Source organism: Podarcis liolepis (assembly GCF_965112155.1).
Source record: "Podarcis liolepis genome assembly, chromosome: 9".
Taxonomy (NCBI): domain Eukaryota; kingdom Metazoa; phylum Chordata; class Lepidosauria; order Squamata; family Lacertidae; genus Podarcis; species Podarcis liolepis.
The window spans coordinates 36,603,682-36,621,592 of NC_139564.1; the positions used below are offsets into that span (position 1 = coordinate 36,603,682).

At 44.4% G+C, this 17,911-nt stretch overlaps 1 protein-coding gene across 2 annotated transcripts in view; it reads right to left on the reverse strand.

Annotated features, from left to right (window-relative positions):
• FREM3 (FRAS1 related extracellular matrix 3) overlaps positions 1–17,307 on the reverse strand; it is a 79,313-nt gene extending 62,006 nt beyond the window's left edge. For both annotated transcript variants that reach the window (XM_083519843.1, XM_083519844.1), the window contains exons 1-2: positions 9,966–17,307; positions 8,393–8,482 (exon numbers count right to left, since the gene is read on the reverse strand). In XM_083519843.1, coding sequence (XP_083375969.1) covers positions 8,393–8,482; positions 9,966–15,171 — 5,296 coding nt within the window. In that variant the 5' untranslated portion in view covers positions 15,172–17,307. The remainder of the gene's footprint in view (positions 1–8,392; positions 8,483–9,965) is intronic.
• Positions 17,308–17,911: the final 604 nt, after the last annotated feature.

The following is a 17,911-nucleotide window of genomic DNA, read 5'->3' on the forward strand; positions in this document are numbered from 1 at the left end:
AAAACGGAAAACTATTTCGTCTAGCAAGTTTTCCGTCTTGCGAGGCATTCGTCTTACGGGGCACCACTGTAATATATTACAGAAGCACACACCATGCAGAACTTTTACCCCCAAACTGAGGATAACAATTAGGAAAGCAGACTGCTATAAACTGAGGTTGAGATTCCTACTGACACGCCCCAACTCAGCAGCATATTGAAATCAATGAGACTGACACATGCAATTAAGTCTTGTTAATTTCAATATGTGTCTGAGTAGGTATGTGAAGGACTAAAAAAAATTATTATTTGTCACATTTTAAAATTAGGCAATAAATTAGATGTATGCAAGAAAAGGTGTACTGGGAGAGTACTTTTCAAGTCCGCTACAGTCAACCTATTTGCTATACTGAAATGGTGTCTTTATTAACAGTATTCTCTCAGTTTTAAAAAAAAACTGCTGTAACTGGACAAGGCGGAAAACTCCTCACTCTAAAACAAAACAAACACATTTTCACATTTACCTCCAAAAGAACTTACACTACTTCAAAGGGATGCTTGCAACCAAGTATCTGCTTAAGGAACATTTTCAAAAATATATTCAGCGCTAACAACTTACATAGCAAAGCCCCTCTCAATCAGGGATGAAAGATGAAGATGCAGAAAGGATAAAAGGTTGTTTGTCCTGCTTGCGGTCTATTGATTAACTCAGGCACTCTGAGAAAGGGGCTTAGTGACTGATCCCAACTAGCTAAGAAATCAAAGATTTAACACCATTCACTATGTACAATGGAAAAACTGTAAGGGGGAGAGGGTGTTTTTCTAACTGCAATATTTAAATAGCACTAATTGAAAAGCTAATGTTCAGCCAATTCTTTTTTTAAAAAGCATTAGTTGTACTCATTAGCATATTATGTTCAGTCATTAAATGTCCTATATTTAAATGTAATTTTCATTAAGGACTTTAATGTATTTAACTGTATGAGTATATCATTCTTTTTTCCTGTATAAGAGATCCGAACTAAGGCACCAATGCCCACAGCCCCACAAGCATCTTTTGTAAACCACTGAGCAGTTTTTTTTAAAAAAAAACTAACAAGTGGTGTATAAATTTTATGAAATAAATAATAAATAAATGCAGCAGAGAAAATGCAGTTATGTAACTAGCACATATGAAAATGCTTTGTGAAATTGTAAATGTGCTGTTGCAGACAAATGTCTTCTACGTAAAATGCCAAAATATGGGAATACTTTAAACATTTGAGGGAAAGTCTTCTTATTGCAATATTTCAAGCACAGGCTGAATTGGGAACCAATGCTAAACTTATGCCAGCAGGTATGTCAGGTTTGGTCCTTCCTGGAGAGGGATAGCTTGGCTACAGTGGCCCACGCACTGATACCCTCATGATAGGATTACTGCAATGTGCTCTGTATGGGGGTTGCCCTTACATTTGGTCCTGAAGCTGTAGATAGTGCAGAATGTGGCAGCATGGGTCGTGGCCAGGATTGCTAGCAGGCCAAATTTATGGTGTTATACCAAGTGTATAAAGTCCTAAACAACTCTGAACAATATCTGAGACATCATCGTACCCAATTTATACCTGCCCGTTCATTGCTATCATGTATGGGGGCACATCTTTTGGTTCTGCATGTGCCAGAGGTTCATTCCATGGCTACTGCCACGTGGAACACATTACCCATGGAAGTTATTATATAAACCCCAGCACTGTACACATTTTCCTGGATTCTTCACATCAGATCCTTTACTTGTAGGACTAATTGAACCACTGTTTACATCAGTTTACAATGATGTTGCAGCAGCTTCATTTTTTTAAAAAAAATCACTCCAGGGATGATTCTGATTAATTTTTGCTGGTCGGCAAAACATTATCATTTTGAAAACTGAAATTAATGTTTTAAAAATTCCTCTTTTTGGCATGCTTTTTTGTGGCTTGGGGTGAATGTAGGTTGCATAGTTTTTGAGCAAGAGTTTTAAAATCTCATTTTTGTCAGTGAATATCAGTCACAGCGATTCCAGCTAGGTCAACCATTCTCAGGTGTATGAATAGGGACAGTAGGCTTTTGGGACAGTAGGCTTTCGGCTACTTTTTTGGCCCTTTTATTTCCAGGGACTAAACTGAAAGGGTGCGATTCCCTCATGCCTGCTGCCACTGAGTGATCCCTCCTCCCAGCAGACAATCCAGAGTGATGTATTCCCAAGCTTTGGTCATGGAGAAGCAGTGCCATAATAGCCTCCACTTAACAGTGAAAGTGGCTCTTTTCTATGTGGCAAGAAAAATCTTCTACTTGACAACTGAGAGTATGGATGTTATTTTGAAAAGTCAGGCATAGGCATTATGCTTGTTAACTAGTATTCCTTGCAAAGTATTATATTTCTTAAACACGGCTGGAGGTATATAATGAAGGGGGATTATACTTTTTTTTGTTTATACTGTTGTGCCAGCCTCCAGGATTTCTTCCCTTATAAGGCAGAGTTTCTACAGTCTGATCCTACATTGGAAACTATTTTCATTGTTTAAAATACATTTATTTCAACACACTTCACAGCTTTATAAAGCAAGTAAAACAGATAGATATATCAAAATGCTTAACTGCATAGATTCTTTTTCCGAGACGAGAAGATCACCACAGGTGGTTTTCCTTCCCCTAATATGTATGCTGAACAGCAGCATAAAAACCTAATTTCTACAAAATCCTGTTAATTGAGAGAGGTAATACAGCAATAGCAAGTCTAATCTGTACACAAGGGGGAAAAAACACCTTGCTATTAGATTTTAGTGCAGCCTTTCCAATTCATGCTAGTGCTCAGGATGCCAAACATCAATATAAGCAAATTTTAAAACACAGACTATATCTTGAATATTAGTTATATCCTGCTTTCACTCTGAAAGAAGATCAGAAGCATACACTATAAATAATTTTAAAAAGCAACAGATAAAAAACCAGAAGCAAGTTAGACATAATGTCCAGCCTCTCTGACTGCAATATTTTAAACTGCAATAAATAGAGACTGTAATATTTTAAGATACTCCCACTGGATATACATACTTCTAACCAGAACTGCATATTATTTTCCAACTGTTAATAGTGACATTACTGCATACTTTGAGTAACAAGAAACCATAGCTAAGGCCAGGCTTCCTCAACCTCAGCCCTCCAGATGTTTTGAGACTACAATTCCCAGCAACCCTGACCACTGGTCCTGCTAGCTAGGTGTTAAGTTGTGGGTGAACATATCAGACGACACAGCGATTCTTCAAACAGCTCTTGTTTATTCACAGGCCAGAACAGAACTGAACTGAAGGGTTCAGCCAGCCTGCTTACATAGAGCTCCACTAAAACGCAACAGTAACCATTTTCTGTAACTATCCAATCACTGAACGTCACTTTCGATCCCTTATTTACATATGTGGACCTGAACTATCTACAGTATCCCCCTGCTGGCCCAGGGTGAGAACTTCAGTACATAACACTAGGGATCATGGGAGTTGTAGGCCAAAAACATCTGGGGGGGCCGAGGTTGAGGAAGCCTGGCTAAAGCTATAGTCCTTGGTTTGGAGTATTCCATGTGCACCAAGTGGCCTAACTTCCCAGGGAAATCAATTTGATATGTATTTCTTTTATTACATTAGTTACTACAGTTATAGCCCATGATGTGCCTATCTATCCACTTGCAAAACACACACAACAGTTGGTTGCACGAGTACGAACAACATCTTCTCTTGCATAGTAAAGATAGCATTAGTTGGCTAAATTCAGAACTGCATTCCTTGTGTTAACCAAGTAACAGTGCAATCCAATACATGCCATACTCAGAAGCAAGTCTCAGTAGGGCTTACTCTGAGGCAAGCAAGTATAGGACTGCAGCCTGAATACTTGTGTTTGTCAGTTGCATGCTGTTACAGGAGGACTGAATATGTTTTTTCTTTCAGTCCATTTTGTTCCAATTGGCTCAGGTTCAATGTTTTTCCACTGGTAGAGACAAAGCGCAGACAAGGGTCATTTGCACTGTCACAGCTTTGTCTATTGCTTACTATATTGGCTTCATTCAAAAAAGGAAGATCCTTTGAGCTGTAAGTCTGCCAAGGATGCAAATGTACCCAGCAGAGGTATGGCTCAGAGAATTATTACTCAAACAAGAGAACTCTTATTCCTTGAAATCCAATACAAGAAAATCTCAATGAAGCAATATCTCAAAGTAATATAATCTGGACAGGAGTTCCCCCTCCTACTCCCATTTTGTGCATTTGTCTATTTCAGGCATCCCCAAACTCGGCCCTCCAGATGTTTTGGGACTACAATTTCCATCATCCCTGACCACTGGTCCTGTTAGCTAGGGATGATGGGAGTTGTAGTCCCAAAACATCTGGAGGGGAGTTTGGGGATGCCTGGTCTATTTTAATAGATTTGTATTCCAAAACTTCAAAAACTCCCATTATATTAACAAATTGAATGAGCAAATAACATTTCTGCATCCCATTATTAGTCAGGATATAAAGAGAAATATGGTGTGCAGGGTTAGGAAACCAAATGCGCTATTCTTAAATTACAGGTGTTTGCCTTCTAAAATAAACAACAGAAACAACAGCATAAAGATTGAAGAGAGTGCATCTACTCCAACACTTGCCACAAAGAGCAATCATCTGCATATTAATTACCATACACTCTTAGTGCCCAGAATTCCACCCAGGGTAATTCCAGAGTTCAGAACTGTCACTAGTACAGTCCTACTTGAGATTGTAGCTCTATCCACCTGGTCATTCACTCACACAATTACAGACCACATGGAGAGGTTAGTGGTCAGTGAAAAGCAAACTTAGCCACATGCCCAGGTTTAGATGCTGGGTCCAACCTTATCTTATCTCAGGAGCAAAAAATGGATTGAGGAGGAACAAAGGGGTTGCAAGTTCCTCTGTGGAAGCCCATATGTTTGCACAAACACAGTAAGCCATAGTTTACCGAGTCGTGTAAACAAGGCAAATGTTTAACACTTATGCACTATATAAACACTAAAAATTATTATTCATTATAAATTACTGGATTAAAGCGTCTCTGCCTTACTCATCCTACATCTGCACCATTATAACACCTGCTACACAAGCCATTACTAAAAAGCTGCTGTCTAGGAGTGGGGGAGAATTTATGATAGAAGACAAATACAGGCAGCTGAATCTAGAATGAAGCAGCTCTGAAGTGACAACCCAGACCAGTAAAAAATCTAAAGGTTTATTTAAAATAAGGCAAGCTTCTCAGTTACACAAACACTTAGCTGAGAATATAAAACCAATAAAAGTCCATGTCTAAATTCTAATTACCCATTAATACATACAAAAGAAGCAGGCTTAGAAGACATTCTTGGAACCCCCAACTGGATTCAAAACTAACCTTTCGGAGGAGCATGACATACTTATGTTGGGAGGAATAGCTGAACTAATAGGGTCTTTTTGCCAAACTGTAAAAGTCTGGTGGCCAGCCAACCCAATCACAACTTGGACACCAAGAACCTAACTAACAGCACCTGGGCTTTGCTGATTAATCAAATCAGCACTAGGTTAATTGCACCTGGCCAAAGTAAATCCTTGACAGCTACTGCTTCTAGTCTACCTGGGATCTTGGGCTTCACTGAATGAAACTTCTCAAACTTCTCTGTTCTGCAATGTTCCTGTTCCTAAATTAACCATGCGTCAGAATTATACACCTGTGCAGTGCTGAAATATGGGGTGATTTGTTACATTCTCTGGAGTAGGAAAAGAATGTGCATAAAGACAACATCTACTAGCCACCCATAAAGGATCATGAACGCTTGCATCTAGCATTGATATGTTCACACTCATGTCACATTCGTTCCTCTAGCTTTCAAAACCAGTGCCACAGATTATCACCTTCTACTGACTTCAGTATGACCTTATCACTTATATTCACAGGCCTCAAACCCATTAAGGGATTTCTGCTAAACACATATGATTTCGTTCCAGACAATCCCAGCTGCTAGCCACTCAAACCTGGTACTTGGAACCCTGGAATACTGTGTCATATGACATTAATCAATGCTAGAGCCAAACAATTTAACTACCTATGTCCCTGGTACACTTTCACTAGGTTCACATATGTATAATTGAGAATATAATCTGATTTAACAACATTTTGCATATATACCTATCATTTTAAATTACATATCTATTAATACCTCTGGGCTGACTTTCAGACACATTAGTAAACAGCATACATTTTATTAATTATCTTCTTCTGAAGGGTTATTCAGTTCTTTACATCTCAGCTACATGTTCAGAAAGCTGCCATGAAAATTGACAGCTAAAGCATACATTTAAGTTTATGGAGCAGGTATCATATTTTGTTCTGTCTCTGTACAACATCCGGCGGAATGCAATCTCCATCCAGATGCATTGTAAATTGTGACACAATAATAACACCTTTGCCTGTGGATGTAAACAGCCATAAAACTAGAGATAAAGAAGGTCACTCTACTTGCACAAGGAACATAAGTGTATTACAACTTGTTAGTTTACTTTTGAGCTTTAGGAATATAATACTAGATGATGTGATAAAGCCAGCTGTCTGTACGCTCCAAAACTATCAAGATCTAGTATATAAGTTAGCCTGAATAATGAGCATTTTTGAAACTTGGAATCTTATTACAAATTTCTTACGAAACAACACAATCCTGTGCATTTTTATGTGGAAATGTCCCTACCAATTTGCTCTCTGGAAAGTGTTTTCACACAACTGCAGCCTAAATTATCAAAGGAACCGTCTGATTTGCAAGAGTAGTAATTATAGTCTATTATTTTCTTTATCATTTATCATTTAAATAGCCAGCAATTGTAGATATGTGTCTAGCAGAAGTATTTGTTTTTTAGAATGCCAATTTAAGGTTGCAATTTTATAAAATTTTATGGAAGTCTGGGAGCAAAATGAAGGCACAAAAGTAATCACATAGACTGCCTACATGCTCCATTACTGTTCCAACCAACAGTGAGCTTTGAGTTACTACTAAAGTATATGCTCTAACATGTTCCATATTTTCCACACTGTTTTTGAATTCCTCCCTTCCCCCTTTTAATTCTTCTTTTCTAGTGTTAAAGGGCATGCATTTAGCAGGTTTCTGTTTGATTTATTTTTTAAGAACATATACCTTGAGAGCACTATATAAATATTTAGCAATCACACAGCCTAGGACTTCAGAGCATTTTCCCTGCATAGGCAGAACAAAGAATGCAGGTAAATTTATGGTGCAATGAAACAGGCATTGGTTTATGGCATGCACAAAAACAGCTATACCAACCAATAAATGATTAGGGATAGATGTTTGGATTCTTGTGCAAGGGCTAGTGTTATGCAAATTTTCCAGTCACTATGGCAATGATACAGGTTAGCTACACCTGGAAAATATTAAAAATTGAGGATGCCAGGGCGTCTGAGCACAAGCTTTGTATGCGAAAGGTATCTGGTTCAATTCTTGGCATTTTCATGTAGGGGTGGAATTAATGGGGACATGGTGCCATTCAGTATAGCAGACAATTGTGTGCTAGATGGATCAAATGGTTGCTCTAGGTGCAAGGCAGCTTCCAATGTTCCTAAACAGCCCCCGTTTTGAACAACTGATATACACACCATTTTTAAAAATTGTTATTATTTTTTTTAATTTGTCACATAAATCGCTGAACAGCTGCATGAAAGTAGCCTGTGCTCCAGGTTTTAAAGTATAGGGAAAGTACTTGCAAAAGGAACAAAAAATGCACAACATAATTTGCAGTTATCCCTTACCACCCCCCACCTAACCAACTGTACAACCCACATTATGAGAATCATTTGCAGCAGGTGAACCTCTGACACTCCAGATGTTGTTCGACTCAAACTCCCACCAACCCAAGCCAGCATGGGCAATGGTTGGGGGTGATGGGAGCTGTAGCCCAAAAACATCGCGTGAAGGTAAGAGACAGAAATGCAAACAGGGGGATCCTGACACCTATTCCAGGTCCCTAACCTGCAGTATCAAGCTGAAGTTAATGGCAACTTCTAGGCAGCAATCCCATGCACACTTACTTAGGAGGAAGCACCACTACTCACAGGGGAACTTACTTATAAATAAACATGCATTGTTTTAGGTTGATAAAAATACACAGAATACATGGTATGCATTCTATGTTAAACATACTCAGAGTAGATCCATTAAAATTGATGCACATGAGTAACTCAATACCATTAATATCAGTGGGTCTATTCTGAGTAAACCTTTGCTGTACCCCCTCCCTCTTTTCTGGCAAAACTGCACCTAAAACTGTTATCAAATGCCCAACAGAAAGTGTATAACTGATTCCAATATTCCTGTGTTGATTTTAGAGTATACTTCAGCAAGAAATTTGTTATCTTACCACTGTCTTCAACAGAGAAGTAGAACATGTCACTAGTTGCATTGTCACCTTCCTTCAAGACATAGCAGATCTTCATGTCATCAATATCAGCTAACAGGATAAGAAAAAAAGCCACGTGAGTAACTGAATCGCTACAGTGCTGACACCAAAGACTTCTCAGTAGTTTGAACTTCTAAAAGGAATATGCCTGCAAACTGCAAATGTTCTTTGCAGACTTTATATTTTATTTTGGATACATAATATCCCCCTCTTCAATACAAAGTACAACTCAAAAAATATATGCAAGCAACAATTCACAAATCAAACCAACAACAAATTTAAAAACAAAACTGTAAGTGCTGAATACGGGTATTTTTGTTTTTGCTAAAGGCTGAAACATGATGAGAAACTTAAAAGTTACTTTTTAAAAGTGATCTTAAAACTCAAGTCCATGACTTGAGCCATTGACTTGAGCAATTCCGTTTTTCAAAAAGCTGTTTAGATTACAATTCCAGGCTTCACTACCTTCCCTGAATGCAATCTACCTGGGATTTTACGATTGTGACCCACATCCACTTAAATGGCATCTTCAGACTGAACACCTGCCCAGGAACCAAAGGACTGTGTAAGGCACACCCAATGGCATTTCCTTTCCTCTGAACACCAGGCAACCACCACAAAAGGAGCCTAGTGTACTCTGGATGTTTAGCACTACAACTCTCATTTGTCCCATCCACAACAGCCTTGCTGGCTGATGCTGATGGGAGTTGTAGTCCAAAGCATCCAGAGGGCACCAGGTTGGGGAAGGCTGATGTACAGAAACAGCCTCTTAAAGTTCCATCCTATGCCACAAGGTTGCTGCTCAAGAGACCTATGCTCTTTGGGCACAGAGCTACCTGGGTGGCTCTTTGGGTGCTGTTATTTTTACGTGTCCATACCGATGTACTGTATACAGTGCCTATATAGCCAACAGGTTGTATATAGCTACTACACAACTTGTTGGCATCCAGACTTATGTTATCATAGTGCTACAGGGAGGAAGGAGCCACAAATAATATTTAGCATTGTAATTGCTCAAAGCACTTCACAAAGTCAGTAATGCAGACCCTATTACCCCCACTCCTTGCTGGTTGAGGACTGAAGCTAAGGGCAGATTCACGCTCTATGTTTAAGGCAAATTCAACACACATTTAAAGCACATGACTGTCCCCAAAGAATCATGGGAAGTGGAGTTTATGGGTATACTGGGAATTTTAGGCCTGTGAGAGGGAAACTAGTTACCACAATTCTTAAGAAAAGGTCATATGCTTTAAACATGCATTGAATGTACTTTAAATGTATGCTGTGGCTCTGCTCTTTAACAAAATACTTGTCATTTTACAAATACACCTATATATGCCACTAATCAAACACCATCTATCCCAGAATGGATTAAAATCTGTGTGCCTTCTACAATGCAAGTGGTTTGTTGACTAGAATCTGTAAATGATGCAAGATCTTAAAGCAAGCAATAATCTTAAAAGCTACAGCTATTTACATGAAATTAGCATTCCAAAGAAACAAATAAGTAATGAGGAAGTCAGTTAGCACTAACCTTGAGTAAAGGCTTTAACACTTCCATTTCCTAGGCCAGTATGAATGAGAAGTCCATGATTTGGCCCATCTATGATTTTGTATTTCAGCAATTTGTGTGAGCTGTCTCTGTCTTCTGCCTTCAGGGATTTGCTGGTGATCAAGAATCCAAGGTGCCCAGTTGGAATATTTCTCAGAGTTGAGGCACCCTTATTCACTACTATCTGTGGCACCCCATTGTCCAGGGAATTGATTTGGATCTTCATCGTTTGCGGGTGACGTGTTTCAATGATGGTGTCAGGAAAAACATAGAAGTCTGAGTGGGTCCCATCAGTAACAGTAAAAGAGAAGCTATCGTGTGTCGTTTCTGTGCCATCGTGTCTATAGTTGATCAAGTTCTCATTTAAGTCTTGTTTAGTGAAGCTGGTCACAGGGTAGCTATTGTTGTAAATAATCTGACCATGTACAGGGACTTGGGTAATTATGAAACGGAGTAGATGGTCAGGTGTGTCCCGATCATCTACATTAAGCTCAAATGGGGTGATCAGTTTGGTTTCTCCTTCCTGAATGTTCAGGTCATGGACAGTTAGAACTGGCTTCTTATTGTCCACATCGGTAATGGAGACTCTGAAAGTGCGGAAGACTGGATTATAGCCATCTGTCACTTCAAACTCAAAGCTATCCATCTTCACCTCATCCTCTGCAGTGTGGATGTAATAAATCTTGTTTCCAGCTAGCTGGAGCTGAGTGAAGGTAGTGACAGGAACACCAGGGCTGTCAGAGTTCTCCAAATGACCTCTGCTTGGGGCACGGGTGATACTGAATTGGAGATGCTCATCAGGGCTGTTAATGTCACTTGTGCTGAGGAGGTCAGTAGTGAGTGTCACCTTCCCTCCTTCTTTCAGAGTCACTCCTTTATTGATCACCTCAGGGAAGACCATATCAATACTACTGATGGTAATGTAGAAATATCTGTCTATCAAAGGATTTATGCCATCAGTGACATCAAACTTAACTAAGTCCCGGACTCCTTGTTGGCCAGTGTGAATATACTGAATACAACCTTGGTCTATGTCATCCTGTGTGAAATTCATGCCCAGCGTAATGTTGCCTAACACCTCTCCTTCTTTGCTCAAGCGCTGCAGAAGGCCATGCCTGGGTACTAAGCGAATAACATATGTAAGCGTCTTGTCCTCTGAATCTATATCGGTTGCCTTGAGGTCCCGATTAGTGATAACTTTGGACTCACCAATCTCCACTTCTAGCCCATCATTGATAGACATCCTAGGTGTCTCATCATCCACCAAGATGACCATAATTAACACTTCTTGCTCCACGGTGTGTAGGCCATCAGTCAGTTGGATTTTGAAAGTATCCTCTTTAGTCTCCGAGTCATCATGCTCGTACACAATGCTGGATGCCTCCCGGATTTCTTCCAGAGTGAAATTGTGTACAGACACAGTACCAGTGGTTAGCTGGTTAACAATCTGCCCATGCTTAGGAGGAACAGTTATAAAGAAGCGCAACTCATCTGGAGGGATATCACCATCAGCACCATTCAGAATGGGAGTGTCAATCACCAAGCTCATCCCTTCCAGCACCACAAACTCACGTACAAACAGTTCAGGCTTCTCATCATTAGTTGGGATAATGACAATGGGAAAGAACTGGTGTGGTGAGAAGTTGATACCATCAGAGCAATGGAAAGTGAATCTGTCCTCCAGTGGTTCTACCCCTTTGTGAATGCTCTGCACATAGTTGATGTGCCCAAGACGAACATCCTTGATGGAAAAAGCACTAATGGGAGTCCCAGCCCTGGATTTTTCAGACCCAAGGGCTGGAGAGATATTCTCCAGGTACCCAGAAGTGGTTTGTATTAGAATGGTACACAGAATGTCATCTCCAGGGGTGTCTACATCTGCCACATCTAGCAGCTGCAAGCTTAAAACATTTTTTCCTCCCTCATAAACAGTGAATGGTTCTTCCCCCACCATAACCTCAGGAGCAATGCTGTCCACTGGCAAAATAGTCACATTAACACGCACTCCTTCCACTGTGCTGCCTCCCACCACCCACTCACTGGAGAGGTCTGAAATAGTAAGATTAAAAGCGTCAGACCGCTTTTTCATACCAATCTCCCCACCAGTGTGAGCATAGACTACTGTCCCACTTATGAGGTCCTGCTGGGTGAATCTCTTAGAGGGCACCCCATCCACTAAAATATCGCCTAGTTTGGGGGGATCCTCCACAATAAATGTTAAGGCCAGTTCATCAGTGTCCTCATCTGTCCCCTGGATAAGAGAAGTAGTAATTTCAGTGGCACTATTTTCCAGCACATCAATAAAGGCCCCCAAAAGTCCATTACTACCAGGGAGAGTGATGCTAGGACGCTCATCATCCACGGGCTGAACAGCAATCTTAACAGTAATTGGTACTTGATGGACCCCATCACTCACTTCCAACTGGAAGAAATCACTTGTGTGCTCATCACCGCTATGCTTGTAGGATATGCGACCATTAGCAATGTCATCTAACAGAAATGATTCACCCTGTACCATCAACCCCTCCTCCAGGTAGCGCAGGTGGCCATGCAGAGGTGCCTCAGTTAAGGTAAAGACAATCCTGTCAGTGTCTGTATCCTTATCAGTGGCATCTAGCTGACTGCTGGTGACAAGAAAGCTGCCCCCCTCAGACACAGTGAAGCCAGCGTTGGTGATTTGAGGGGGCTGGTTGTCCACTGGCTGCAGGAATAGCGTGAAGGTGCCTGGCACAGAATTACCTGCCGTGTCTTCTACACTGTAAGTGAACTGCACCACTCTTGGGGTGATCCCAAGTTCCTGGGCTGGTGGCTTATATGCCACCTTGTGGTGGTTTATTTGTGCTTGAGTGAAATGTGTAATGGACATTAGAGGGTTGTCAGTCAACACAATTTCTCCAGCCAGTACGGGGTGGTTTTCGTCAGTGTCAGTTGGTGGTGTGAGCAAAATGTATCTCAGCTCCCTGTCATCTGCGTCCAAATCGGTGTATCGCAGGTAGCGCTTTCGGAAATGGGTCACCTGATATTCAAGAACAGTCATCTGCAAGGTGGTTCCTGGATACAATTCTGGGGGCAGGTTGTCTACTGGTTGAACCTTGATGATGAACACCTGCTCATCAGATTGATTTGGGGGGTCATTATCATCCTGGAGATAGAATGCAAACTGGTCCATCACTAGGTTGGTGTTATGAGGCCCTGTGTGTCTGTAGAACAACTTTCCATCCAAGATGTCCTGTTGCAGCCATTCAGTCACCTTCTTCTCATACACACCTTCACTCTCCACAAAGTGCCAGGAGGATGTCCCACTATGATCTCCCACCACATCCTCCTCCTTTTCATAAGAAACTGGAATCTCTGCCTGACGCAGCAGAAGCTCACCAAGACGTTGGTGGGTGGATGTATCTGGAGATCCTTCAATCTCCTTAAGCACAAATCGAATGGTCGAGTCTTCAGAGTCTATGTCAGTAGCACTGAGGACAAAGGGAGAGATCTGGACCACCTGGTGCTCACTTAGGACCAAGCCAGTGTTAGCATTGAGGATGGGCGGCTGGTCATCATCTGGGGCAATAGTGATTGGATAAAGAAACTCCACCTGATGTCGTCCATCCCCCATACGGAATACAATGTTATCACTGTAGCTGTGCTCATTGCCATCGTGCTGGTAGATCACCTGACCAGCCGCCAACTCTGCTGCAGTAAAAAACTGGCGGCCAGGTGGCACGCCCAAAACCCTGAGTTCACCATGTTTCAGCCCTCTTGTAACCCATACCTTCACCTCATCCAGGTTGTCCTCGTCACTGATTTCAAGATTGTCAGAAAGTGGCCTTGACTGGCCTTCAAAAAGCATCATCTGAGGCCCAGCAACTCGGTTAAAGACAGCCACTGGGGCCAACGTGTTCATAGGCTTCACCACCACCATGAAGGCAAATGGCTCTGAGGAGGCACCCTCAGGGTCCAACACCTCCATCTCCAGCTGGAAGAGCCGCTCATGGTCAGAGTCCACTGTGGGGGGCTGGTAGGCGATCTTCAGCTCCCTCACTTCTTGCTGGGTGAAGGAAGTGAGGGGCCGGCTGGGGTCATCGGTGCTGATCAAGTAACCCCGCAAGCGGGGGTCGTCGCTGGCTCCCCTGTCGTGCCCACCTGCACTGGGCCAGGGCGAGGTGAGGTTGAAGAGCAGGAGGTCAGATGGGCTCTCCAAGTCCTCAGCAGCCAACATGTCGGGAGTGATGGCCGTGAGCACAAACTGGTCCACCTCCATCATGAGCAGCGCCACAAAGCTGGGCTTCGGCGGGGTGTTCTCGGCGCCTTCCCGGATGCGAACCACCACCTGGAAATACTCCACTTCGCCGGGGCTCTCCTCGGAGTCCTCGCCGCCGTCCTGCTGCAGCAGCTCCACCCGCATGGGGATGTAGTCGCGGTTGGGCGACGGCGTGGTGGCCGTGTGCTCGTAGCGGATCCCGTCGTCGAGGAAGCGGCCGCACTCGTTGCTGTAGCCCGCCGGCAGGGGGCGGCCATGCGAGTCCACGAGGCGCCCGTAGGCGGGCAGGTGGCTGCCGCTGCCCGCGGGGAAAGGCAGCGTGGTGAGGCGGCAGCGGCGGCCAGCGGGCTCCCCGGGCTCGGCGAAGGCCAGCACTTTGGCGTCGAGCGGCGGGCTGAGGCCGCGCAGCTTCTCCACGGTGAGCGGCAGGTTGCGGCTGAGCAGGCGCAGCTGCTGCGAGAGCACCTCGGCCTCCAGCGTGAAGGGCGCGACGAGGGTGCGGCTGGGCGAGTCGTAGCGCAGCTGCAGGCTGAGGCGGTCGCGGCCGGGGCTGCGCGAGCCGTAGTGCGTGTACCTCACCTCGCCGGGGCCGAAGGCGCACGGGAAGCGCTTGGGGGAGAGCGCGCCGGGGCGGTGAGGCGCCGGCGGAGGCCCGCTCTCCAGCACCGTCAGCACGCACTTGTCGCCGGGCTGCACGCGGAGGACCAAGTCCCGGGCCGGGTCCAGCCACACGGAGCGCCCGAACGGCACGCGCAGACCCCGGTTGGCCACCAGGATGGCGGAGGCGCCGTCGAGCGTGCGCGGGTCTTCCTCGGCCGCCAGCAGGAGAAGCGACGGCTCGACCGGCTCGGGCTGCCGCTGCGCGTGTCCGGGCGCCGCCAGGCTGTAGAGCAGGAGCAGCAGCGCCCCGAGCTGCCTCGTCGCTCCGGCCATTGCACCTCCTCGGCGGCGGCGGCGGCGGCGGCTGCTGCTGGGGCCCCTCGCGCCGGAGTTTCGGCGGGCTTTGGGACCCGGCGCCGCGGCGGGACGGCGGGCTTGTGGCGTGTGAGGCAGGCAAGGTGCACGACCCCCGGCTCCTTCGCGCTGCTGGGAGCGGGGCGCTCTGGGCTCGGCCTCTGCCCGCCGCAGGTACTAAAGGGAAGGCGAAGAGGGGGTGGGAGCTGGCAGCTCCTCGCGCCGCCCAGGAACACCCTCGCCCCCCTCCGCGGCCCACCCAGGAACCAAGGGCTCGCTTCCCTGCAGCCGAAAGCGGCGAGAGAGTAAGCCAGCCCCCGAAAAGAGGGAGAGGGACTCTTCCCCCCTCCGGCTCCGGTTGCTGCCAGGCTCGCTCCCTGCGCGGGAGGGACGCGCTCGGGGCTCCGCTGGCGACTTTCAACAAGGAGAAGAGCTTTCCTCGCCGGGCACGGAACTCGGTGTGCAAAAATCAGTGGCTCCGGGGCATAACTTTCTCCCTCCCTCCCCCGCGCTGTTGCGTTGATTCTACTGGTAGGATAGGAAGAGAGTTGTTTTTCGCTGGGTTCCTGCCACTGGGTGTACCCAGATTCTTCATAAAAGTAAAGTACAACAAGGGAGCCCTTTTAAGCCAAAAGGGGAAAGCGCCTTCTGAGAAAGCTACAAAGGAATTAAGGCTGCAACCCTTACTTTGGGGGAAGTCTGGTTGGACTTAGCATGGCTTACCTACGAGAGGACATGCATAGGATTTTGCTGCAAGTGAAGCCTCATAGCTCTCTGCTCAGATAAATTAACCAGTTTCCTTCTCCAAAGAGAAAACTTGGGACTTTTGGTAGCTTCACATTTGCACAGCTGTAACCATTTTAAATCAAATACATGTATATAATGTGCTGTTCTCTTGAGTGCCAGCTTGATGCTCTTTGGGACTGCAGTTCTGTGCACACTAATATAGGAGCAAGTGTTACTGAACTCTGGGACTTATCTACAGGTAAACATGCACAGAATCAGAGCACATGACACTTTCTCACCTATCATAGAAGATGATAGCTATAACTCTTTTTAGTTGCCCCCGAATTGCTGGAAACCTGAATGACACTCAAGTCAAAAGCAGGGCTGCATTTAACATAAAAATAGCACCAAGACTTTGTATTTAGTAGAAATTCACACAGGCATGCAATCCTGAGATTTTGTTCTCCCTTTGTACCCTTGGCTTTGCGGTTTTGTTGGACATCTGCAACAGCTTGCTGCTTTTCAGCTCACTACTTTTCCTCTACTGCCTTGAGCTCTAAATAGAGTGGCTGCTGCTTACGCCCCCAAACACTGAAGAAGTACTCATGTCAGGTGTGGGGGTGGAGCTTCATTAATCATTCCCTCTGCATGATGAGAGCTTTCCACACTATTAAAAATGGGGAGCTCACATGCAACTTTTAGTGACATCCACAGACCTGAAGTCTGTGCTCATGAACACTGGGTGAGGAAAATAACATTTGGGGCGGAAACACCAAGAATAAACATATTGGAACCTAAACCATTATTGCCATTTCAAATTCATAAAACGCAAACATTCTAAAAGCCTATGCCTACAATCCAAACTTATAACTTGGATGAATCTGAATAATTCCTATTGAACACAGGAACTCTCTTCTGACTAAACATGCGTAGGACCAGCCTGCCATTCTGTGGAGGCTTGAGAGTGAGTCCAATTGAACACCGTCAAGCTTGACTTCCTAATAGACATGCAGGATTCAGACTGTAAATGTATTTGTGTGTGTGGTGCCTGTTCCATTGATCATTTGCATTTCTCGAGGCAATTGGCCTCATTTTCAGATTATCACGCACAGCACCAGTTATGATGTCTAATACATTTTGTCATACGCCGCATTTTAAAAACTTTTTCTCTCAAATGAACTTTCAAAGCATAGCACATTTTATGCTAAGAGCTCTCTCCAAAGCACTGTTGCTTCTGGTTCTTATATCTACATAGTTTCATGTGGCTTCGTTAATTTGAAATATAACAAAGCAGATTTGCTTTGGTCTAAATATTACACTAAATTGGCTTAAAAAATTAGTCCTCATGGGCTGCCAGTGACGTTAAGTTTAATTACTGGTTTGCTTACTTTTTCTGGGACGCGGGTGGCGCTGTGGGTAAAACCTCAGCACCTAGGACTTGCCGATCGCATGGTCGGCGGTTCGAATCCCCGCGGCGGGGTGCGCTCCTGTTGCTCGGTCCCAGCGCTTGCCAACCTAGCAGTTCGAAAGCACCCCCGGGTGCAAGTAGATAAATAGGGACCGCTTACTAGCGGGAAGGTAAACGGCGTTTCCATGTGCTGCGCTGGCTCGCCAGAGCAGCTTCGTCATGCTGGCCACGTGACCCGGAAGTGTCTGCGGACAGCGCTGGCTCCCGGCCTATAGAGTGAGATGAGCGCACAACCCTAGAGTCTGTCAAGACTGGCCCGTATGGGCAGGGGTACCTTTACCTTTGCCTTTACCTTTACTTTTTCTAATTAATTCTACAGGTTACAAATCTGGAAAAATGGAATGGTCAGCACATGGTAATTAAAATACAACTTGGCCCCCAAACCATACTAGAGGATTCTGAGAATCCCCATCACACATTGAGGTCCAGGATTGCAGAGCTGTGTGGATAAACCCTTGTCTATCACAGACACACACAATAACCATGTACAGCCAACTGCATGATGGTTGGGTTTTTAAGCATGTG